This window comes from Anguilla rostrata, chromosome 7 (genome assembly GCF_018555375.3).
Source record: "Anguilla rostrata isolate EN2019 chromosome 7, ASM1855537v3, whole genome shotgun sequence".
NCBI classification, from domain to species: Eukaryota; Metazoa; Chordata; class Actinopteri; order Anguilliformes; family Anguillidae; genus Anguilla; species Anguilla rostrata.
Window position 1 is genome coordinate 33,445,536 of NC_057939.1, and position 25,999 is coordinate 33,471,534.

General features: G+C 43.0%; 1 protein-coding gene across 1 annotated transcript; it reads right to left on the reverse strand.

Moving 5' to 3' along the window:
• Positions 1-1,772: 1,772 nt before the first annotated feature.
• Positions 1,773-14,980, reverse strand: LOC135258512 (uncharacterized). The gene is made up of 4 exons (XM_064341985.1): positions 14,408-14,980; positions 7,945-7,986; positions 6,333-6,548; positions 1,773-3,984 (listed from the first exon to the last, which is right to left on the reverse strand). Exons 1-3 carry the CDS (start codon positions 14,893-14,895, stop codon positions 6,347-6,349), a joined length of 732 nt encoding a protein of 243 aa, XP_064198055.1. The 5' UTR covers positions 14,896-14,980; the 3' UTR covers positions 1,773-3,984; positions 6,333-6,346.
• Positions 14,981-25,999: the final 11,019 nt, after the last annotated feature.

Consider the following 25,999-nt stretch of genomic DNA (forward strand, 5'->3'; position numbering starts at 1 on the left):
GGATTTTGCCTACTACTTAAGACACTCAAGCCCAAATACAACATCCCGTCATGCCCGCACTTTAGTCAGTCTGTAATACCAGCCTTGTACAACGAAGCAAAAACCAAAGCGGCAGAAATTCTGAAAAGTGCGGACAGTGTGGCGATGACAACAGTGAGGTGGACGTCCAGGGCTGTTCAGAGCTACATTACAATAACGACGCACGTTATCAATAGTGAGTGGGTACTGAAAAGTTTTGTGCTCCAGACTCGTCCGCATTTTGAGTTGCACACAGGAACAAACATAGCTGAAATTTTAAAATCGGCCGTTTTGGAGTGGGAATTTGAAAGACCAAGTAACAGTATTGCTGTCGTTACCAACAATGCACGCAACATGGAGGTGGCAGTCAGAGAAGCCTTTTGTGCACACACTGAATCTAGCTACTCAGACGGGAATAAAGATACCCCGCTCCAGTCATTTTCTTGGGCGAGTGAGATGTGTTGTGGCCTTCTTTCACCGAAGTCCTACAGCATCAACTGTGCTCACTGCAAAGCAAAAGATGCTTGAGATTGCACAACATAAGCTAATTATGGACATTGTCACACGCTGGAACAGCTGTATGGAAATGCTGGAACGCTATCTCGAGCAACAACCAGCTGTAACTGCTGCCCTGGTAAGCACAGAGGTGCCCTTGAAATACATGATTGAGCAGAGCATGGTACCCAACCTGGATGACTCCACCACTGTGGCTGACATGAAGAGAGCCATACTGCAAAATCTCTCATGCAGATAGAGGGAGGAACAGGACTACCTGCAAGAGAGCACAGCTTTGGACCCCAGATTTTGAACTTTGCCACACCTACACCCTGACCAGCATGAAGAGGTTTCCCACAGGTTGAAGGACAAATAAATACAGTTGCAGCACAAGGTATGCATGAATTATTCATTTACTGTGTGTGCACATCATTTTAGAGTCTATGTGGTTGTGTGTATATATGTGTTTCATTGCATTTGTCTGTGTGTGTGTGTGTGTGTGTTTGTCTCCTTTGTTTCTGCGTGTGTGGACCTATATGGTTGTTATGTGTGTGGCTCTGCATCTGAATTTGTGTGTGTATGTGTGAGTGACCTGCAGTTTTATATTCCTAAAATATTTTTGTTGCCTTTCATATTAAAAGGTTCAGACTGTTGAGGAGACTGAAGCAGCTGCGACTGATGGGGATCCCACAGATGCAGCATCTCTGACAGACACAGCACAGAGCTGAGCAGGAACAACCACCTCGCAAGAAGACAGCACTAGAGGATCTCCTTGGGGCGTCTTTTGCTGAACCAACTGTCACCCAGTCCAGAAGTGTCATAGAGGCTAAGATTGACATGTACAGAAAAGATGCTTCTATTCCACTCTCTAGCTGTCCACTGAAATGGTGGAGAGAAAATGCCCAAATGTACCCAATGCTTTCCCATCTTGCCAAGGCATACTGCACTGTTCCAGCAACTTCTGTTCCCAGTGAAAGAGTTGTTTCTACAGCAGGGGATATTGTAAATGCACAAAGATCTGAGCTTTTGCCTGAAAATGTGGATATGCTGATATTTCTGTCAGACTCAGTATCTTAGCTCATTAACTTGTGTCTAAATTTGAGCGTTGTGTGTTGAGGTGCAATTTTCATAATTTCATATTAATGTAATACAGACAGACCCATTTTTATTTATTTTATTTATTTTAATTTAATATTATTTTATGTTGGAAAACTATTTATTTTTGTCTGTCTTTCAAAGAATTCCTCCTAGGGTCAAGCTGTCACCACATTTGGTTTAATGGTAGAAAAAGACAACAATAGTTCAGCATTGTTAATGCATCAAAAATAAATCCTTTGTTTTCATTCCAGTGTCAGTTCAATTGATTTTCTTAAAAATATTGTGGAAGAATCAAACCGTAAACATAGTATTGTGAATCGAATCGAACCGTGAGCTGAGTGTATCATTACATCCCTAATTGTAATGCAAGAGGAGCACTTGTTCAAAATGTTCATCTGTCAAGCGGTTCCTCTGGGGGGTAAAGATGTTGCCACCATGGCTGAAGAGCCGTTCGACAGGTGCACTTGTGGGTAAGATGGTGTTGGATTTAAGGAAGAGCCTCTTTACCCTTGGAAAGTCATTAAGGCAGTCCAGCGTCTTACTTGTCCCCTGTGGTGTGGGGATGGCTGGTTTAAGCAACCACACCTGCCCTGGGTCAAGCTAATTAGACCTGGCCAATTGGATAATTGGTTAAGAATTAGATAATTGGCCAGGCTAATTGGACCCAGGAACAGGAGTGGCTGCACCTGTGCGTAGTGAGGTAATCACTGCGCACAGGTTAAATCTGCCATCCCCACCCACACACGAGACACTTTGGTCATGACTGTGTTACATCTGCTCGCTTTGGCTGTAAGATCTTGCCAAACCCTCGTAAATAAATGTGGACTATTTGAACATCTTCTCCCTGTGTCTCTGTGCCGGAGGGGCCCTAGGAAAGCCACTTCGGTGGCTTGTGGCAGGCGTGTTTGCCACATCCCCTTTAGATACTTCCGGACTTCATCAGCAACACCACCTTTGACATTGGAGTTTCCAGGTCCATAACTGAAGAAACCCTCATCTGACCGTGTAGAATTCACACTGCTGTCGACTCAGCATCATCACCTGGATCCAGGCAGGTTGCCTCTGACACCAACATTGCATGCATTTCCTCTCTTTCAGCTTCTGCCAGCCACCACAAACGGAACTGTGGCATAGTTGCTGCTGCAATTTTTGCATCCTGACTGTTAAACAACTGTGCAAAGGGTGTGTCTATTGCTGCCAGGATGGTGCCAATGACATCAGAGAAAAAGCGTGTTGCAGCTCTCTTCATGCATAGCTTCTTCTTCAGAGTAAGTAGTGTGGGTATCAGCAGTCCAAAGAAGCATTTCTTTTCTCCTTGCAGAAGGTCAAGAGCGAAGGTGAGTGGCTTCAAGACCTCAGCATATTCTTTCAAGAAGGCAATCTCATGGGAAAGCATCCTGGCAATCTCCAGGCAGTCACAAACTTCCGCCAGTTGTGCCTCACTGAAAGACACAACTTTTTGCACTGCATTATATTCTGAGTTCCAGCGAGTAACACATGGAACAATGAGTTTCATTGTGTCTTCCACAGCTTCAGCAGTCAATGGTGATCGGTCGACCTTGTTCCATAAGGCTGAGCATTTGGCCATTGCATTGTAGTACACTTTGCGCATTGGCCCCTGTGTCAAAGCTTTCACAAGATCCTTGGAGGCTATCAGATTCATTGTGTGTGATGCACATCTCTGGTGGGGTGGTAGAAAGAGATGCAGGTCTTCATCTGTCTCTTCAGCAAGAATAGCATCCACATCCTGGAATTCACCTTGGTCATCTGCCTCATCGTGGTCATCACTTGCTGTTGAAAACTCATTTTCCGTGACAGTAGCTTGGACTTTATTTTCGATGTTGTAAGCCACATGAATCTCATGTATCTTAGCAGCAACTATGTCATATGGGTGTCTGCCTTGAATCCTTGCACAGACAAGTGCTGCCGATTTCCGCCTCCAGCTCGTCGCCCTCGATATCAAAGGCAAGTCATCCCAAAAAAGGTCCTATTGGAAGCTGTCCAAATACTAGCTGTTGTGCACACTGAATGCACTTTGCCTAGCTTTGCTTTAAGTTCCTCTTTCATGTGCGTGTATGCCTTATCAAGCCTAGCCATCAGTGTCTTTCGGGTCATTACAGTCTTTCCCCCACTTATGCCCTGAATTAGTTTCCTGAACGCATGCTGTTCCAATAAAGAGAATGACTGGACATCATCCACAATGAAACTGAAGACAAGGGAATTTACTTTGGTTTGGGAAGTATTCACAAATTGTTCAAGCCTTGCTTATTTCACTTGTGGCTCTCCATGAGTCTGCTGATCTGCATTGCTAGGTCCTGAAGCCTCTGTGTCAGCCCTCTGTGTGCTCTTCGTAAAATTCCCAGCATGTTTTCTCTGAAATACATACAAGGAAGGAAAAAATGAAACAAAAATGCAATTTTCACTTGAAAGTTATTTTCATTGTTCTAGAAATAATATGTTTTATCCTATTACTTCTAAAATAATTGAAAATGTGTTCAACTTCATATATTAGGCTACTTCTGACTAGTACTACTCTTATTAAAACACATGGCACTTAGATAAGACATTTCATTGGCATCAGTTGGGGTTGGGGGCATTTTAATCATTCAGTAGTTGAGTTGTTCTGACTGACATTCAAACTAATTGATGAGTCAAACCATCAGATAGTATTAATATTGATAATGTTATAGGGCTGTCAACAGTAGTATAAAATTGAGTTCAAACTTATCTAACTTTCTAAAAATTATATGAATGTGAATATATTTGAATATGTAATGCCAGATTTACCGAAATGTATACCATGCTGCACAAGGGGGCGAATTACACTAGCAAAAGTAAGTGAAAATGAGCTTTCTTTGAATAAAAAGAGAAATGCGAGTTATCTACGGTTTGATAAAGGACAAAAAAATCTTTTACATAGGTACAAGAATTGTGTTTCTACTCCTAATATTGAGCATGTTTCTTCCCCCCAGTGTTGCACTGACAGAGAACATTGCCATATGTTTACTCGCTAAGTCAGTGTGGGCGATCTTTACTGTATAAACTCTGGTGTCATCATTTTCTAAAATCAACTTGTCATATGTTCAGTTTAGATAGCCAGCTAGCTAGCTAACTACAGTGGAAATGAGTGATCATAAGCTCCCCTTCAACATTCTATTTCTAGAGGAAAACGACTGAAAATTGCACAGCAGACTACAGCTAGCAACAGGAGTGCTCCGACTCCATACAATCATATTTGGTAACATTATGCATGGCAAGATCCATATTTTCGAGATCCAATATCCATAATTTGCTTGGTATTGTACGTTAGCTAATGAGCTAAGCCATCGCTACCATTATCAACCATACTACTGTGGCAGACGCAAATGAGCTGATGAGCACTAGGGTGAAAATGGTTGAAACAAAAATGTATACCCAAGCTAAACCCATCCCACATTTTTCTGCAACGTTAGCTAGCTCAGACATCCCACCTCTCCCGGAAGTTCCGGGAGTCTCCCGCATATTGATAGCGGCTCCCTGACACCTGCAAATTATATACAACATCCCAGAAATCAGCATGTGAGAGGGAGATTTTTTTTTTAGTATATGTGCTGCCGAAGCGAGCACACAAGCGAGAGGGAGAGAGAGACAGAGAGAGCGAGTGACAGATGTAGCGAGAGAGTGACAGAGAGAGCATCCTGATTGGTCTCCTTTGTGCTAAGTAGACCTATCAATTTTCTCTGTGGGCGGGCTTTACAGTCAACCTCTCTCTCTCTTTCATTGTCCATCAGTTCAGTTTAGTGTCCTGCACAGACCTGCAGTGCCATGGCTGAGTGTTCCAAAAAAGAAAATAAGATGCACTTCACCCCAGACTACAATAAAATGTACCCCTGCCTAATAGGGGTAAAAAATAATGAGTGTTGCTCGCTGCACTGTTTGCAACAGCGACTTTTCTATTGCCCATGGTGGGTTAAATGATTGTAAAAGACATGTTGAGGTGAGTTTAACAGGTGTCGTTTTTCATTAGCATAGCCAACGTTATTTAAACTAACTAGCTGCTAAGGAGCTACTCTATTGGTTCAGTCATGTTACTGCCATCTCAGAAATATTTCAAAAGTAAGATCAATTTTATCGTTTGAGGATACTGAGAGAATTATACATGTTTTTATTTCATCCCGCCTAGATTACTGCAATGCTTTATTTTCATGTTTAAATCAAAAGACCTTGGCTCGCCTTCAGACCGTACAGAATTCTGCAGCTAGGCTTTTAACGAGGACGAAATGTTCTTTTGTCTTCTTAATTTTTACTATAAGTATATATTTTAATGTCACATTTTCTGCATATACCCAACTTAGTTTACAGATTAGACAAAATCACTAAATAAAGTATTGCATAAGACAATATAATAAGGATACACCTTATGCTTTTATTTCTTTTAGGGACCACAACATATTAGGGAGGCTAATTGAGACTTCCAGCAAAATGCTCAAATCTGTCCAGCAAGCCACATCACAATACCAGGAAAGTTTGCAAAAGAAATAGAAAACCTATTTGAATTAGCATTTAGCTATTAGCATTGAGACTGCCAACAATTTATATATATATATATATATATTTGTTTATGGGGTTGCGAGGGTGGTGGTGCTACCTCCTTGAAATGAGTTTTTGCAGTGGGATGTCTGGATAGCTAACATTACCTGGTTGATGTTAGCTATGCTAGGCTAACTGAGAAGGAAACTTACCTCTAAGTGTTTCTTCAGATTTGAAGTTGAGGTCTTTGTTTGCGGATGACTTCAATTTTATTTTTGGCTTGCACAAATTGCACTGGACATAGATGTTCTTGTGTTGCACATTTTTGAAGTTGAAGTGATGGCGATATTGCCGGGAATGGAAGGCTGTTTTGGAGGGACTGCTGCTGCTTGAACCTTCCATCTTGACTCAACACCGTTCTTTTTCCCCTGCCACAAAGTGGAGCACTTGTCTAAGAAACACTGTATGTCAAACGCGCTTTTCATGAGTTAATAGCATTGGTTATCATGAAAAAATGTTTCCTAATTGTAATTTAGTGCAAAGCCCCTAGTGGTCGGCGTGCTGAGATTACTGAACTCAGACATTCAGTGCTACTGCAACCAAAGTATGAGCTAAAAACAGAAACACGTTGTTTTAGTTTCATAAGTAGGCGATACATGACAGTTATGCCGAATACGGAGTTTTGCAGCGCCACTGTCAGAAGGTAGCCTGACAGCTGTGCCGGATTCACTGGGGGATTGATAATTGGTGTCTGGGTGCACATGCAGATCAGGGCGTAAGCGGATTCGCCGGTCGCAGGAGTTGGGGGCGTGGCGCAGCTGGAGTGAATGTTGGGTTCGCCAGGTGTGAATGTTAGGTTCCTCAGATGTGGATTTTTTTTAGCTTTAAGTTAGTTTGGTTTTGTTGAGGTTTGGTTTTCTTTTCTTTTGTTATTGTTATTTCTGTTTACTTTTTTGTTTGAGCTGTCTCCCGTCCTGGTGGTGGCTGGCTGGCGGTCCCGGACGCTGCACTGGAGACACGAGGAGCGAGCTGCGTCTGGACCGAGTTGGAAAACATGGTGGGATTCTGGGAGGAGCAGCACTGTGCAGAGCTGTTCTGGTCCTGTGGCAAGGACACTGCGCTACTTCGGTGAGGACCAACGCCCCGAGGGGAGACTCTAGACAAGCCCTGACGCGGGCGGACGAACAGCAAGCCTCCCACTCTGTGAGTCTGCAAAGCGCAGACCAGGACCAGGACCGGAGCCGGTGCCGACTCGCTCTCCAGCTGCAGGGCGCAGCAGGGACTCTGCGTGGCGAACAGTGGGACAGCACGTGGACTGACGTGGACAGTGGGAGACAGTGGATCTTTGGGGTTTGGATTTTTTCCTTTCTCTTTTTTTCTTTTCTTTTTTTTTAGATGGAGTGGCCCAGTATCGAGGCATAGGCCGACTTCATCCTATCTTTAATTTTGATTATTGTGTTGTCTGTGGTGTGTATGTGGGAGTGCGAGGTGTGAGTGTGCGTGAGACCCCGCCTGTGTTAGTGACTCCCCCTGTGAGACGGCAGGGTGAGGTCTCCCCCCTCCGGAGGCAGGGCTGAGGCGCAGGGGAGCCAGAGTGGGTACACTGTTTTTATGCTGAGTGTGGGCATGTGTGAGGGGAACCCCAGCGGCTTAGAAGTGTGTGGTGTGTGAGGGGTGTGTTGCTCTTACCTGCGTCGGTGCTCCGTGGAAGGGAAGAGGAGGGCCAGAGTGGGAGAGTGATAAAGGAAGCCGGGGGGAAGTAGGGTTGGTGCGAGATTGTGGGGTGCTCTGTTTTTATGAATTAACAAACAAATAAAAATTTACCTTTTACCTGCCTTGTCCTGATCTCTGGTGGTGGGTGGGTTCCTGGACAGGAAAAAAAACATTGTTAGGTGGCGGGAGGCAGCTGGGGCTACTCCTGACCCCCAACACCACCATTGTCGCTCTGGATGTTCATTTAACACACACCTCCTCCCTACAGTCTCATCTACACCCCCCACCCATGACATAATGGACAATATTGTCTATCTTGGCATTCATAAAAATATTTTCACCACTAAAAATCGTATTCCGTCATAGCAACAAGATAACTCCGAAGATAGCCTTAAGATATACCAATACAGCAGTGAAAACGCTGCTCACTGAATAACGAAATAAACGAGAAAAAGTTTTAAAAAATGATACCATGTCATTCTACAGTCAGTATCTGGGACTAAATATTGAATAAATATACAACCTTGTCGTTGGTTTTACACGTAGAGATGTCCCTTTTGAGACCGAGTGGTCATATATTGTCTTGGACAATCCGTTTGTGAAATGTACATGCATTTGTGATGCCTAGGTACCAAATAGCTGTGCATAATACCACACGTGTTGTTTACGGCATTGTCGCCCTTTTTAGTACAGTCTGGCTTGACTGACAATTCATTTATTCAGTAGGTGAGAGTATAAGCTTTCTAACGATGTATAACATGTCTAATTTTGCTTTTGGAATAGCATTTTTTAGGTCAGCATAACCAAAAACTTTCTTATCGCATTCACTTACCCATTCACTCTGTGGTAGCAGTAAAACATGCTGCACCTAATGAAACGTGGTCAATGATTTTACTTAATTTCTTGGAAAATGCAATTATTTTTGAGGACTTCTGGGCAGGCTTGTAGCCAGAAATATGATTGTGGATGGGTACAGATGACAGAAGTCAGATGGGCACAGTCCGTATGTGTATAGTGATACAACAGCAGCAGCATAATCATATAACATAGGCTATGCATACACCAGCTGGAATTTCTGCATGCACTCTGAATGTTCAGAGGCTGATGAAAATAATCCACAGTGGAATATATTTTAAAATATTGTGCCATATTGCACTAGTGTTATGCAGCAGACTTGCTTTCCAAAGCCATCAGAGAGAGAATAATCACAAACATTCAACGATTAGAGGGAATAATAGTCTAACATAGTAACGCAAATAACATTTTATTTATTTTTTATTAGTAACAGTAATATTATTACTCAAATTAGATAGTAGTGCCGCTACACTTGTTACCACAAAAAGTACAGTAAAACGCTACTTTGCAATGCGTACTTCCAACTCTGATAGCTACACAGGAACCAACAGACACGCAATAGGCTAGCCTAAGATCCATGACCCTACAGACACACAGCAGACACTGCAACAGCAGCATCAAATCCAATTGCAGAGTTTCAAACAAAAACTAAGCAAAATAAATATACAATGAAATAGACAACACTACAGTCTGCAACTGTAAATTAGCCTACTTTTGATGATTAACCTACATCATGAGACGACGAGGCTTGGTGTTGAACACTGAAATAATGTCATTATAGTCCAGTAATTCAGTCAGTTCTCTCTCAAAGGAGAGCAGGGACAGAGAGTTCAGTCTGTGTGTCGCCATTGATGCCCTGATACCAGTTTTCATCCGATTGACAGTAGAAAACAGTCTTTCTACCGTACAACTTGTCATGGATAGGGTGAGGAGGGCCTGTAGCAGACGATTCATTTGCAGAAATATGTCACTGGGGCAAGCATCGAGTACTTCAACGAGTGATGGAAAGGTCCTACCCTCTGTGACCTTTCTCTTCAGTTGCTGGGTAAACACTGCATGTTCTGCATCACCCACATTAATTGAAAAGTGGGTGCTGGCGGGCTGTATTGGTGCCTTGTCACCAAAGGTGTTTGAACGAGGCAAGCAGGCAGCAGCAGCTCTCATACAATCATATGTGTCCTCCTTAAAACAAGTGTTTAATTCCATGATCTGCCTGCCCAGTACATCATTCCATATTTGCTTTAGGTCTAAGTTGTCCTTTACCGGTGATGATTTGCCCACGGTAGATTCCACGAGTATCACCGCCTGCCAAACTAGCTGGCAATGTCCTCTTTCGAGAACCAGTGATGTCCCAGAACTGTATGTCATGTTTCTCCATCAGATTATCAGTCAGTGTTATTACATTATCAAAGTCGTGTTCTGTATCATTCCTAAATGTATTGTAATTGTCCTTCAGCCCCTCGATCAAATCAATACAGTCTGTAACTGATAGGGTCGAAGACTGCAAGCCCTTCGTGGCATAGTCACTCATTTCAAATAACCTGTTGAATGTGACAAGTAGAAACAAAAAAATTTTCGTTTGCATCTGCTGCAGTAGAGAGTCGGCTTCAAGTTTTGTTTGGCCGGAGCTTTCCGAGAATTCAGCGAGCGTCTCCAAAATTGGGCGTAAAAGCATCAACACTTTATTTACTACATTTGAGGACGAGCTCCATTGGACATTACAGGATTTTTCTAATTCTAAAAGTTGTTTCCCTGGTTGCAGCTGTTTTTGAATTTCAATAAATCTTGCATGCCTGTGTGACCCTGTCATGAAAGTATGCTGGCTGTTAATGACATTGAAAAAGGTTGAAATGACAGGGGACACCTTGGATGCAGTGCATAGGACGAGGTTAAGTCAATGTGAGCTGCAATGGGCATATATGGCATGGGGAAACGTTTTCTTTAAAATCGTCTGTACCCCTTCTTTGTTGCCGGACATCACCGATGTCCCATCAAACCCAAAACCAACACACAATGGGGGGTCCAGCTGCAATGGCTCCAGTACTTGTAGAATCTTTTATGATATAGCATTTGCGTTCATGTCCTTAGTCGCCACAAAACCCAGTTCCCTTTCCTTCAATGCACCCTTGTGTAAGTATCTGATACAGACTGCCACTAGGTCTCGTTTTGAAAAGTCTTTGCTAGAGCCCGACTGATATATCGGTTTGGCCGATATATCGGCCATTATTTGACATTTTTGATGACATCGGGATCGGCAGTTATGCAGCTGATGTGTCCCGATTTTTAAATAAGTATAATAAACAAAAAAAAAACATTGATTATTTATCTGTACTTGTCTGTTCAAACGTTGTAATTGCTATTTACTAGAATTATCCAGTAGAGGGAGCTCTAATACAAGTGTGATCTGCAGCAGCTGACGCGCTACTTCTGTAATAAGACGTTTGTCACTCGTGCCTCATCCAATATTCTCCACTGCAAGACTTGTCTGCACAGATTCGATTGCCGCAATGAAGGTATGTATATTTAGTGAAAGTTTTTAATTAAATGCGTTTATACGACCACTATGTTTATCAATCCTCATTACCAAGCGAGCAAGCTAGCTAACATATTTGGTTCACTTTAGCAAGCTAGCTGGCTAGCAAGCCTTTATGAAGTGGCAGTGAGCACGTAAGCAACGTAGGATCTACATTTCTAGAGGACATCACTGTATTCTCAAATAAATAACCAGACAAAATAAAATGGTGATTGAATGCATCACACATTTGTTTTTTATCTGAGATAATGATATTAGCTACTATGTGATGCTGTGTCAATAGCCAACGCGTTATTGCAAGCGAGTGTGTCATCTAGTCACGCGTCATCGTTGCAAGCTAACCAGACTGTAAAAACACAGATAAAACACTTCTAACGTGGATCATTTTAAGCCATGTCATCTAGCTTTGTCGTGATAACATGAGAGAAGGATTGCTGTTGGAGAAGTGAATCAACCAACACTTAGCGTGGGTAAACTGCACGAAAGCGCATTGTAGTTTTTTTCACCACCGAATTCTTATGGACAAGCCTCACGTTACATATTTCATCCAGTCAATTTAGTTTCATCTAATGTTACACTCGATTCACTCATTAGCTCCGCTAGATAAAGTCTTACTCTTTGAGATCATGTAGTAGGAATAAAATATGAAAATATAATTCATTTAACTTACTGAGAATAAATAATAAGAAATAATGAGGCTATGTCAACAACTAATGCGTTATTGCAAGTGAGTGTGTCATCTAGTCACGCGTCAGAGCACATTGTAGTTTTTTTCACCACCGAATTCTTATGGACAGGGAAGCTCACTAGATAAAGTCTTACTCTTTGAGATCATGTAGTAGGAAGAAAATAAGAAAATATAATTCATTTACTGAGAATAGATACTAAGAAATAATAATAAAAAATTAATAACAACAACAATAATATTCATAAAAATACATGTTTGAAACTGGAGAACTGATTTAAATGCTCTCAAATATAGAAACTTTGATAAAATATAAGTTTTTCAAATTGATTTGAAAATGTTGTACTTTTTGACAAAATATCGGTCAAAACATAGGTAATCGGTGGGCTAGGACTCTCCAAAATCGGGATTGGCATCGGACCCAAAAATCTGGCATCGTTCAGGCTCTAGTCTTTGCACTCTTCGGCTAAAATGGCATAATATGGGTTTGGCTCGTCATGCAAATCTGCCTTTATTTTGCGGATAAGTAGCGATGCAGCAATTTCTATTATTTCAATTCGAATGTCAGGACTCGTAAGTTTATCGTTTTTAGGCAACTGGTCCAGTCATTTTTTTATTTCTGGGTCATAGTTAGAGACTAGTTGAAATAATTCTAAAAAGTTCCTTCTGTTCAATGACTACATTTTCCAGATACCTGCGTAACGGTAGGTCTTGTTTTGCACAGAATAAAACCAGGTCTATTACTACTTTAAAGTGCTCTTTATTCCTTTCGAAACAAGACTTGTTCAGTTAGTTTAGAATATTCCCCGGTCCAGCGGGCTGGTGGCTTTGCATGTAGCCTTCCTTTCTGCTCCGCGCTGCAGCATGTGCCCTGTTATGCTGTTTAACACAACATTGGGCGCAGGAAGAATACTTATTGGTCTACTATTAGGCCCACTGTAAGGGAACTTATTATCCTTAAGCAAAGGAATGATTTTTCCCTCCTTCCACAGTTTAGGATACACCCCACATAGCAGACATCTATTCAATATGTAACTTAAGGGACCCGAAATGTAATCAGCAGCGATATTTAGCACTTTGCTGTCAAGATTGTCTGTGCCTGCACTGCCATATTCAGGAAGAGTTTTCAGCAACATCTATAACCTCAACACAGTTGAATTGAAACATACAATCTTTACCATCCATTATTTCATTACTTATCAATTCACAAGGGTTAGAATCAGTACCGTCTAGGCTCTGCCTCAGATTGTTCACCTTATTGATAAAGAAGTTATTAAAATAGTTAGCGATATCTTGGGGCTTAGTTAAAAACATGCCATCTACTTCAACAAAAGAGGCGCATGCATTTTTCTTCCTTCCCATGATTTCATTCAAGGTATTCCAAAGTTATTTACCATCATGTTTAATACTGTCAATTCTTTGCCTATAATATTATTTCTTCTTCCTTTTGTTCGATTTAGTCACTTGGTTTCTCAGTTTACAGTATTTTAATCTGTCCTCCAATAAACCTGATTTTACTGCCACCAATTTAGCTTCATCCCTCTGTTTCATTAAATTCTTTAGAGGCAAATCAATCCATTGGGCTCTTTTAGTTTTAGCTGTGAACTTTTTCATAGGTGCATGTCTATTAACAATTTCCATAAATATATTCATGAAACAGTTAATGAAACCTCTGGGTCATCAGCACTGTACACACCATTCCAATCAACATTTCTAACATCCTCCACAAAGTGATCATTAGCAAATCTTTTGTATGACCGTCTATATACAACTTTGGCTCTTGCTTTAGGAATTTTAGCCTTTCTACTGAGAGAAACAATATTGTGGTCACTAAAACCTACTGGTACAGAGACTGCATTTGAGCATAGCTCAGGAACATTAGTATAAATATGATCAATACATGTAGAGGAAGTATGGCCTACTTGATTGGTGAAAACTCTTGTTGGCAAGGAAACAATTTGTGATAAATTACAAGCACTAATAGATGATAAGATTTTTTCTTCCTTGGGCAGTTACTGGCTAACCAGTCTATATTCATATCTCCAAGCAAATATATTTCACTATTCACATCAGAGACTCTGGTGGGGTATTGGTTTCAGGTGGGGTAGATGTACCTGAACCCACAATGCTTCAAAGCCTGAAATCAGAACGCAGTTTGACAGAAAGATGGCTTTGTACAAAAATAGCTACCCCCCCACCATGTACATTTCTGTCCCCCCTAAAAAGGGAGAAACCATTAACCAATAACTCAGAGTTCTGAATAGATTAATCTAAATGAGTCTCAGATGCCGCCAGTATATGAATGGAATTAGCACCAGATTATTCAAGTCGTGTATCTTGTTCCGTATGCTACATATATTCACATGTGCAATTACCAAGCCTTTGTTTGAGAGCTTTAAAGGGCTTAATGTCATTATTTGAGATAAGAGCTGCCTTGGTCATAAAATCAGACAAGCATAATTCAGGAACTTTGTCTGGGTTTGATGATCAGTTTGTCATACCTCAGCACTGGAGAATCATCCCTCTCCCAGGCAGCACGCAGCTCAGGCATGAACTCCTTCCTTTTCTTCTTGATTAAGTCAGGGTAGTCTTCATTGATGTAAATCCGTGTTCCTTTAAGTTTCTTCGCATGTGATTGTATCATCTGCTTGTCCTTGTAGCGCAGGAGTTTTACTACGATCTGTCTCGGCCTACTGTCATCAAACTTCCCAACTCTATGGGCCCGTTCTATTTCAATATACTTCACATTCAGTCCCAATTTCTTTCCTAGTATTTCTTGTACTTTCATTTCTGACATTTCCCAGTTTTCACATTCCTCAAGGACACCGTCAATGATGATATTGCTCCTCCATGATTGATTTTCCAAATAGTCCATCTTTTTATCAATCCCTTCAAGAATCTCGACAGATTTAGCCAGGTCTTCCTCCAGTTGTTTCAGTTTTTTCCCCATTCTCATGTAGCGCTTTGTCCTGACTCTCCAATTTACCATGCGCAAACTCTAGACTAGTCTTGAGTTCCTGTCCACTCTCTTAACGTTACAGTTTGTTTCCTGCTGCTTTGTTCATTTCGTTTGAAACTCTCTGTCGTAAAAAATGCATTTTCAAGAAAAATAACACAAACCATTAGCGAACACATAGTAATCAATTTTTGTTGTTAATGTTATCTATAGAACATTGGCTATCACCCCCAAATGTATGCACACCTTTACTGGTAGCTTAACGTTAGCTATTTGAAATGTAATGTTAATGATAAAAGCCTGGGAGTGTGTGCTATGCAATGGCCGTTCTGTAACCTATTCAGAATTGCTTGCCAGAGTGTACTGTAGATAGGGTGACCAGACATCCCCGTTTTCGGGGACAGCCCCCGTTTTTGGTGCCCTATTTTCTTTTCTCCCGGGGAATTAACTGAACAATTAATGCTACTCATTGGCCAGATTGTTTTTACACCTGACTCCCAGGTAAAGGGAGGCTGTGGAAAAGCATCACAGCCCTCGAGGACCGTGATTTGAAGTCTAGCTAGCTATATTTGCTGCTAGCTAAGTGTTGCTGCCGACAATACAATACACAACGTTCTGACTTAACTTACTGGGCTCTTCCACTTCACAAGTGGTCGCATCTTCCTCCTCCTCATGCTATCTTTTTCTCACTAAAAATCTAATTCAATTTCGCCAGTTTTTAGCTACATAGATAACGTCAGTGTAACGTTACAGTGGAATGCACACGCGGTATGAATGACAGAAAGATGAGGCTGGGGGCTGCTGGCATTTGCGAAACACAATGCCAATCAAAATGAAGCTTTCTGATTGGATGGGCAGGACTGCCAACTGGGTGGGCGTTGCCCATCTATGCCCACCTGTGGCTACATGGGTGCTTCTGGGCATAGCTAAGCCATATGTTTGCTGATAGACCTAGCTGACACCGTTTTCTGGAGCAAAACAGAAGCGAATAGAACAGTATCATTGATTTACTGTCTCTGTCTCCATCTACTGAACATAGATAAGATTTCATCATTGCTATGTAAGTATTACTGCTTAAAATACTTCTGTTATATATGTTATTTTTTAATTTGAGTATCTTTAAATAGGTTAGTAGTATTATATAATGTGGATATTTCACACTGTAATGTAAGCATTAGTAGTGTAATAGTTTTTGTGAAGCATGCAACAGTGATGACGTGAGAGTTGGAACATTGGCAAAACGTGGTGGACGGTTGAAAATATTTTTCATGTCATCCCATCCCCATACAAGAAAACATACGAGAGTACAGAGTATAGAAATACATATAATAGTTAATTATTACACATTTAGGTACTGTACCGCATTGTGTGACAATATTTTTGCATTATTTTTAATCTGATAGCAATGTTCCATCTTAAACCTTCATAAGGGGCTCATTTATATGCTTTATAATGGATAAAATAGAATTTTATTCATTTTTGGAGAGATTTTGGGTATGTTTCTGGACCACTACATATTTTAGACCACTGTACTGACAGAAAGCTTGTAATTCCCACTTGAATATGATGCAACAGTTTCTTGAGTCAAAACAGTTGATTTGTAGTGAAAAACATGAATATGTTGTGATTTACAGCAATGCATAATTTAGACATTTTGGATAGATTTGAAGACGCTGGGTACACTGCTTAGTTTTTGCTTCATAAATCTATGGTAGTTCTACATATCCACCCTTAGATTTTATGAACTTGTGGTCAAGAAGTTTTTGATCCAGCACATGTATAGTTTAACCTGCTGTATATATGCGATCTCTCAGTATTTCATTGCAAACTAAAAAACTTTTGTCTAGACAATTGCATTTGTGGCACTTTATTTCTTCCAAAATTGAATTCACTGCATCCCGCCTCCAAATCAGAAAGTACATTAGGAAATATATAAATTAAATGTTACAACTTACCCATAGAAGGTGCAAGTTATAACAGCTCCGGAGAACACTGTAGCAGCGTCAGAAAATAGTGGAAAATGAGCTAGAAATAACTTTGTTTTAATACATTGAATGATTAGTAAATCCAGCATTTCATATTCTACTAACATCTTTTTTCTTTTATATTTGTCATGTAGAAATGGCCAATATTTTGTCTAAGTGCATATGACACCTACCGTTAATTAGTATGTGATGAATGTTTCCGAACATATGGAAAAGAACTCCCTGTAGCCTATAGTAGCCAATATAGGAGAGCTATTGTGGTTACATTTATTATATTCAGGGACTTAGTTAGTGTGGTTGCCTTAGACAATCACACTACTATTATCGCACATATTTACTTACTTATTAGTGTGGTTGCCTTAGGCAATCACACTACTATTATCTCACATATTATTATTAGTGTGGTTGCCTTAGGCAAACACACTATTATTATTAGTGTGGTTGCCTTAGGCAAGCACACTACTATTATTGCACATATTATTATTATTATTATTAGTGTGGTTGCTTTAAGGCAACCACACTACTATTATCACACATATTATTAGTGTGGTTGCTTTAAGGCAACCACACTACTATTATCGCACATATTATTATTATTCTTTCCACCCATTTTTTGGACCGCTACTCCTCCCAGAGTTTTCACACCACATACACGTGCCATATGTCAAAATGACCGGCTTCTTTGGGAATCGTGTGCTATTACTTTGTGGAAAGTTTCGCTGCACGGTTTTTGAGAAATATTAATTTTTATGCCCAATTTATCCCCATAGAGATGAATGGAGAAGGTGACGTCATTCATATGCGAACGGTGATTGTTACAGCATTGGTCGGCTTTGCACACGTGATGCGGTCAGCTCTACGGTCTCAGCAGCCAGGATAGGAAATAGCTGATTGCGGAAGTGAAAGAACGATATTCAAAATGAAAAATTACAAATGAAAACGCTGTCAGCTAGGTATATCAACAAACATATGGCTTAGGCATAACCAGAAGTCCTCAATAATAATAGTATTTCACGAGACATTACGCTAATTCGTTGACGACGTTTCGTCACATACAGCGTCTTAGAATGCTAGTGCTAACAAACAGTGAATGGCTTTAATGCGATAATGAGAGCACTTTCGGTTGACCTAAAAAAACGATATTAAAAAACCAACAATATACGTGCTGTTATACCTGGTTAGAAAGCTTATGCTCTCAGCTACTGAATAAACGAATTTTCAAACAAGCCAGACTTTGCATATTTGCATGCTAGTGCTAACAAAGAGCGAATACGTTCTATGACATGATGACATAGCTTTCGGTTGACCTAAAAAAACGATATTAAAAAAACAAAAATAGACGTGCTGTTATACCTGGTTAGAAAGCTTATGCTCTCAGCTACTGAATAAACGAATTTTCAAACAAGCCAGACTTTGCGTATTTGCATGCTAGTGCTAACAAAGAGCGAATACGTTCTATGACATGATGACATAGCTTTCGGTTGACCTAAAAAAACGATATTAAAAAACCAAAAATAGACGTGCTGTTATACCTGGTTAGAAAGCTTATGCTCTCAGCTACTGAATAAACGAATTTTCAAACAAGCCAGACTGTACCGAAAACTGGAACAACGCCGTCAACAGCACGTGTGCAGCAGCTTCAGGTCCGGTCTAACTCCAGAAATTTGGGTCGGCTAACACGTAGTAGGCTATCCTGTGTCTATGAGTTCGTATCTAAGGTAACAGATTAAACTCTGAATTGCAGCACAGTTAAATGTTTTTATTTGAATGGTAAAAATGAGCTGAACTTAACGTAAAACCATAAATCAATCACATTAATCTCCCTAGCCCTGTCTTGCTTTTTAAAATGGAGCGGTTGTGCAGTGCAGATATAACGTTTTTCCAAGACCCTCTGAAGTGGCCAGCTAGCTTTATGATTCGCCGTCACTCGTCACAGCATACCGTGAGTAAATCGCTGATCTCAAGTATTGATGAAGGGTTAATTTAGCTCTGAATACGTGTGTTGCAAATGAACTCGTTGCCGTGATGTTATATCATGTATACCATACTATGTCTCTGCTCATGCTACAGAAACTGTTCGCTCCGTTCAGCACAAAGTTGACTTTGTGTTGGCGGCAACCACACTTCACAATTTCTGCAGGAATTGTCCAGTTATTATTATTATTATTCCACCCATTTTTTGGACCGCTACTCCTCCCAGAGTTTTCACACCACAAACGCGTGCAATATGTCAAATCGAGCGGCTTGATCGGGAATGGTGTGCTATTACCTTTTGGAAAGTTTGGGTGGACGGTTTTTGAAAAATTTGAATTTTTGTGGGCAATTTTTCCCATAGAGAATGAATGGCAGAATGTTCACCTTTATGATGTCACAATGCTCTGTCTTCTCACCCTTGTGATGTCACAATGGTCTGTCTTCTAGCAGCAGTACTCTGGTCTCTCTCTAGATTTGAACATTCTGCCATTCATCTCTATGGGGAAAAATTGCCCACAAATTGTGCAATGCCTCATTGGACATGGTAGAGAGTCCTTTGTCCATTGGTGGAGATCGGCCTCGCCCCCCTTCCTGATTGGCCGATGTTTGATATTTCATAACTTTTGAACCGTTTGTCATAGAGAACTATGGGTCGCGTCATTGGACTCAGTAAAGACTAGAAACCGCCTAGAACTCCATAGCAACCCCCTAGCAACATCCTAGCAACCGGCTCTAACTCCATAGCAACGACCTTGCAACCCATAACAACCAGCTAGAAAACCCTAGCAACCATCTAGAATTCCATAGCAACCACCTGGAACACCATAGCAAATGCCTAGCAACACCCTAGCAACCGCCTATAACCCCATAGCAACCACCTAGCAACATCCTAGCAACCACTTAGAATACCCTAGCAACCACCTAGCAACACCCTAGCAACCACCTGGAACACCATAGCAACCACCTAGCAACAATCTGGAACACCATAACAACTGCCTAGCAACACACTAGCAACCACATGGAACACCATAGCAACGACCTAGCAACACCCTAGCAACCACCTAGAACTCCATAGCAACCACCTAGCAACACCCTAGCAACTGCCTAGAACTCCGTAGCAACAACCTAGCAACACCATAGCAACTGCCTAGAACTCCATAGCAACCACCTAGCAACACCCTAGCAACAATCTGGAACACCATAGCAACCACCTAGAAACACCCTAGCAACAATCTGGAACACCATAACAACTGCCTAGCAACACCCTAGCAACCACATGGAACACCATAGCAACGACCTAGCAACACCCTAGCAACCACCTAGAACTCCATAGCAACCACCTAGCAACACCCTAGCAACCGCCTAGAACTCCATAGCACCAACCTAGCAACACCATAGCAACTGCCTAGAACTCCATAGCAACCACCTAGCAACACCCTAGCAACCACCTAGAACTCCATAGCAACCACCTAGCAACACCCTAGCAACGGCCTAGAACTCCATAGCAACCACCTAGCAACACCATAGCAACTGCCTAGAACTCCATAGCAACCACCTAGAACTCCATAGCAACCACCTAGCAACACCATAGCAACGGCTTAAAACTCCATAGCAACCACCTAGCAACACCCTAGCAACCACCTAGAACTCCATAGCAACCACCTAGCAACACCATAGCAACGGCCTAGAACTCCATAGCAACCACCTAGCAACACCATTGCAACGGCCTAGAACTACATAGCAACCACCTAGCAACACCCTAGCAACCACCTAGCAACATCCTAGCAACCGGCTCTAACTCCATAGCAACGACCTAGCAACCCATAACAACCAGCTAGAAAACCCAAGCAACCATCTAGAATTCCATAGCAACCACATGGAACACCATAGCAACGACCTAGCAACACCCTAGCAACCACCTAGAACTCCATAGCAACCACCTAGCAACACCCTAGCAACCGCCTAAACTCCATAGCAACAACCTAGCAACACCATAGCAACCGCCTAGAACTCCATAGCAACCACCTAGCAACACCCTAGCAACCACCTAGAACTCCATAGCAACCACCTAGCAACACCCTAGCAATGGCCTAGAACTCCATAGCAACCACCTAGCAACACCATAGCAACTGCCTAGAACTCCATAGCAACCACCTAGAACTCCATAGCAACCACGTAGCAACACCATAGCAACGGCCTAGAACTCCATAGTAACCACCTAGCAACACCCTAGCAACCACCTAGAACTCCATAGCAACCACCTAGCAACACCATAGCAACGGCCTAGAACTCCATAGCAACCACCTAGCAACACCCTAGCAACCACCTAGCAACACCATAGCAACTGCCTAGAACTCCATAGCAACCACCTAACAACACCCTAGCAACCACCTGGAACACCCTAGCAACCACCTGGAACACCATAGCAACCACCTAGCAACACCCTAGCAACCACTTGGAATACCAAAACTGCCTAGCAACACCCTAGCAACCACTTGGAACACCATAGCAACCACCTAGCAACACCCTAGCAACCACCTAGAACTCCATAGCAACCACCTAGCAACACCCTAGCAACCACCTAGAACTCCATAGCAACCACCTAGCAACACCCTAGCAACCACCTAGAACTCCATAGCAACCACCTAGCAACACCCTAGCAACCGCCTAGAACTCCATAGCACCAACCTAGCAACACCATAGCAACTGCCTAGAACTCCATAGCAACCACCTAGCAACACCCTAGCAACCACCTAGAACTCCATAGCAACCACCTAGCAACACCCTAGCAACGGCCTAGAACTCCATAGCAACCACCTAGCAACACCATAGCAACCGCCTAGAACTCCATAGCAACCACCTTGAACTCCATAGCAACCACCTAGCAACACCATAGCAACTGCCTAGAACTCCATAGCAACCACCTAGCAACACCCTAGCAACCACCTAGAACTCCATAGCAACCACCTAGCAACACCATAGCAACGGCCTAGAACTCCATAGCAACCACCTAGCAACACCATTGCAACGGCCTAGAACTACATAGCAACCACCTAGCAACACCCTAGCAACCACCTAGCAACATCCTAGCAACCGGCTCTAACTCCATAGCAACGACCTAGCAACCCATAACAACCAGCTAGAAAACCCAAGCAACCATCTAGAATTCCATAGCAACCACATGGAACACCATAGCAACGACCTAGCAACACCCTAGCAACCACCTAGAACTCCATAGCAACCACCTAGCAACACCCTAGCAACCGCCTAGAACTCCATAGCAACAACCTAGCAACACCATAGCAACCGCCTAGAACTCCATAGCAACCACCTAGCAACACCCTAGCAACCACCTAGAACTCCATAGCAACCACCTAGCAACACCCTAGCAATGGCCTAGAACTCCATAGCAACCACCTAGCAACACCATAGCAACTGCCTAGAACTCCATAGCAACCACCTAGAACTCCATAGCAACCACGTAGCAACACCATAGCAACGGCCTAGAACTCCATAGTAACCACCTAGCAACACCCTAGCAACCACCTAGAACTCCATAGCAACCACCTAGCAACACCATAGCAACGGCCTAGAACTCCATAGCAACCACCTAGCAACACCCTAGCAACCACCTAGCAACACCATAGCAACCGCCTAGAACTCCATAGCAACCACCTAACAACACCCTAGCAACCACCTGGAACACACTAGCAACCACCTGGAACACCATAGCAACCACCTAGCAACACCCTAGCAACCACTTGGAATACCAAAACTGCCTAGCAACACCCTAGCAACCACTTGGAACACCATAGCAACCACCTAGCAACACCCTAGCAACCACCTAGAACTCCATAGCAACCACCTAGCAACACCCTAGCAACCACCTAGAACTCCATAGCAACCACCTAGCAACACCCTAGCAACGGCCTAGAACTCCTTAGCAACCACCTAGCAACACCATAGCAACCGCCTAAAACTCCATAGCAACCACCTAGCAACACCCTAGCAATCACCTAGCAACACCATAGCAACTGCCTAGAACTCCATAGCAGCCACCTAGCAACACCCTAGCAACCACTTGGAACACCATAACAACTGCCTAGCAACACCCTAGCAACCACTTGGAACACCATAACAACTGCCTAGCAACACCCTAGCAACCGCCTATAACTTCATAGCAACCACCTAGAATACCCTAGCAACCCCCAAGCAACCACCTGGAACTCCATAGCAACCACCCAACAACACACTAGCAACCACCTGGAACACCATAGCAAATGCCTAGCAACACCCTAGCAACCAGCTATAACTCCAAAGCAACCACCTAGCAACACTATAGCAACCACCTAGAACTCCATAGCAACCACCTAGCAACACCCTAGCAACCACCTGGAACACCATAGCAACCACCTAGCAACACCCTAGCAACCACCTGTAACACCATAACAACTGCCTAGCAACACTATAGCAAAAACCTAGCAACATGCTAGCAACCACCTAGCAACACCCTAGCAACCGCCTATAACTCTATAGCAACCACCTAGCAACATCCTAGCAGCCACCTAGAATACCCTAGCAACACCCTAACAACTGCCTATAACTCCATAGCAAATGCCTAGCAACACCCTAGCAACCACCTAGAACACTCTAGCAACCGCCTAGAACTCCATAGCAACCACCTAACAACACACTAGCAAACACCTGGAACACCATAGCAAATGCCTGGCAACACCTTAGCAACCGGCTATAACGCCATAGCAACCACCTAGCAACACCATAGTAACCACCTAGAACACCAGAGCAACCACTTAGCAACACCCTAGCAACCACCTGGAATACCATAGCAACCACCTAGCAACACCCTAGGAACAATCTGGAACACCATAACAACTGCCTAGCAACACCCTAGCAACCACATGGAACACCATAGCAACGACCTAGCAACACCCTAGCAACCACCTGGAACACCATAACAACTGCCTAGCAACACCCTAGCAACCACTTGGAACACCATAACAACTGCCTAGCAACACCCTAGCAACCGCCTATAACTTCATAGCAACCACCTAGAATACCCTAGCAACCCCCAAGCAACCACCTGGAACTCCATAGCAACCACCCAACAACACACTAGCAACCACCTGGAACACCATAGCAAATGCCTAGCAACACCCTAGCAACCAGCTATAACTCCAAAGCAACCACCTAGCAACACTATAGCAACCACCTAGAACTCCATAGCAACCACCTAGCAACACCCTAGCAACCACCTGGAACACCATAGCAACCACCTAGCAACACCCTAGCAACCACCTGTAACACCATAACAACTGCCTAGCAACACTATAGCAAAAACCTAGCAACATGCTAGCAACCACCTAGCAACACCCTAGCAACCGCCTATAACTCTATAGCAACCACCTAGCAACATCCTAGCAGCCACCTAGAATACCCTAGCAACACCCTAGCAACCGCCTATAACTCCATAGCAAATGCCTAGCAACACCCTAGCAACCACCTAGAACACTCTAGCAACCGCCTAGAACTCCATAGCAACCACCTAACAACACACTAGCAAACACCTGGAACACCATAGCAAATGCCTGGCAACACCCTAGCAACCGGCTATAACGCCATAGCAACCACCTAGCAACACCATAGTAACCACCTAGAACACCAGAGCAACCACTTAGCAACACCCTAGCAACCACCTGGAATACCATAGCAACCACCTAGCAACACCCTAGGAACAATCTGGAACACCATAACAACTGCCTAGCAACACCCTAGCAACCACATGGAACACCATAGCAACGACCTAGCAACACCCTAGCAACCACCTGGAACACCATAACAACTGCCTAGCAACACTCGAGCAACCGCCTAAAACTCCATAGCAACCACCTAGCAACATCCTAGCAACCACTTTGAATACCCTAGCAACCGCCTAGCAACACCCTAGCAACCACCTGGAACACCATAGCAACCACCTAGCAACACCCTAGAACTCCATAGCAACCACCTAGCAACACCCTAGCAACCACCTGGAACACCATAGCAACCACCTAGCAACACCCTAGCAACCACCTGTAACACCATAACAACCTCCTAGCAACACTATAGCAACAACCTAGCAACATGCTAGCAACCACCTAGCAACACCCTAGCAACCGCCTATAACTCCATAGCAACCACCTAGCAATCAACATCAGGCATAGAATACCTATGCAAGCTAGCATACCTTTAATCATTGGTCCACGTTTTTGAAAACTTGAATTTGTGAACATCCCTAGAAAGAAGCGAATGTCACCTATGCACAACCTTTTCACCCCTGAATCAAGCCCTTCTCACAGTACCTCCTACCTCTAGATTGCACAACCACCTCTCCTAGGGCAACAAATCCCAAGCAACCTAGCCCCTGACATGGTAGAATCCTTACCATTGTGAATCAGCCCCCTTCCTATGGCCATTGAATTTCCTAACTTTGAACCTGCTAAGAACATGGGTCGCCATGGACTCGTAGCCACAACCCAATCCTGCAACCCCTTAGGACCCTAGCAACACCTAATACACCTCAAGTCTAGACTCCATAGCAACCCTAACAAACACAAGCACTATAACTATACAACGCTACACACCCTATGACCGCTATACCCCATTGAAACCACCTAAACGCACTAGCAACCGCCAGACTCAGGAATCCTAGCACATTAGCAACACCTAGAACCCATTAAACCACCTAGAACATCCTGGCAACGCCATAGAATCCATAGCAACCCTCAAACCCTAGCAACCACTAGAATCCACTAGACCACCTAGAACCCTTACAACCACTTAGAATACCCTAGCAACCCCTAGAAACACCCTCAACCACCTATAACTCCATAGCAACCACCTAGCAACATCCTAGCAACCACTAGAATACCCTAGCAACACCCTAGCAACCGCCTATAACTCCATAGCAACCGCCTAGCAAACCTAGCAACCACCTAGAACTCCATAGCAACCACCTAGCAACACCATAGCAACCGCCTAGAACTCCATAGCAACCACCTAGCAACACCCTAGCAACCATCTAGAACTCCATAGCAACCACCTAGCAACACCCTAGCAACGGCCTAGAAATCCATAGCAACCACCTGGAAAACCATAGCAAATGCCTAGCAACACCCTAG

Coding starts and splice junctions, on each gene's coding strand:
- LOC135258512 (XM_064341985.1), bottom strand. CDS start 14,895: ATGGTAAATTGGAGAGTCAGGACAAAGCGCTACATGAGAATGGGGAAA. Junction 7,987..14,407: donor GATGATTCTCCAGTGCTGAG/GTATGACAAACT, acceptor TTTCCTGTCCAG/GAACCCACCCACCACCAGAG. Junction 6,549..7,944: donor CAGGACAAGGCAGGTAAAAG/GTAAATTTTTAT, acceptor ACTTTGTGGCAG/GGGAAAAAGAACGGTGTTGA.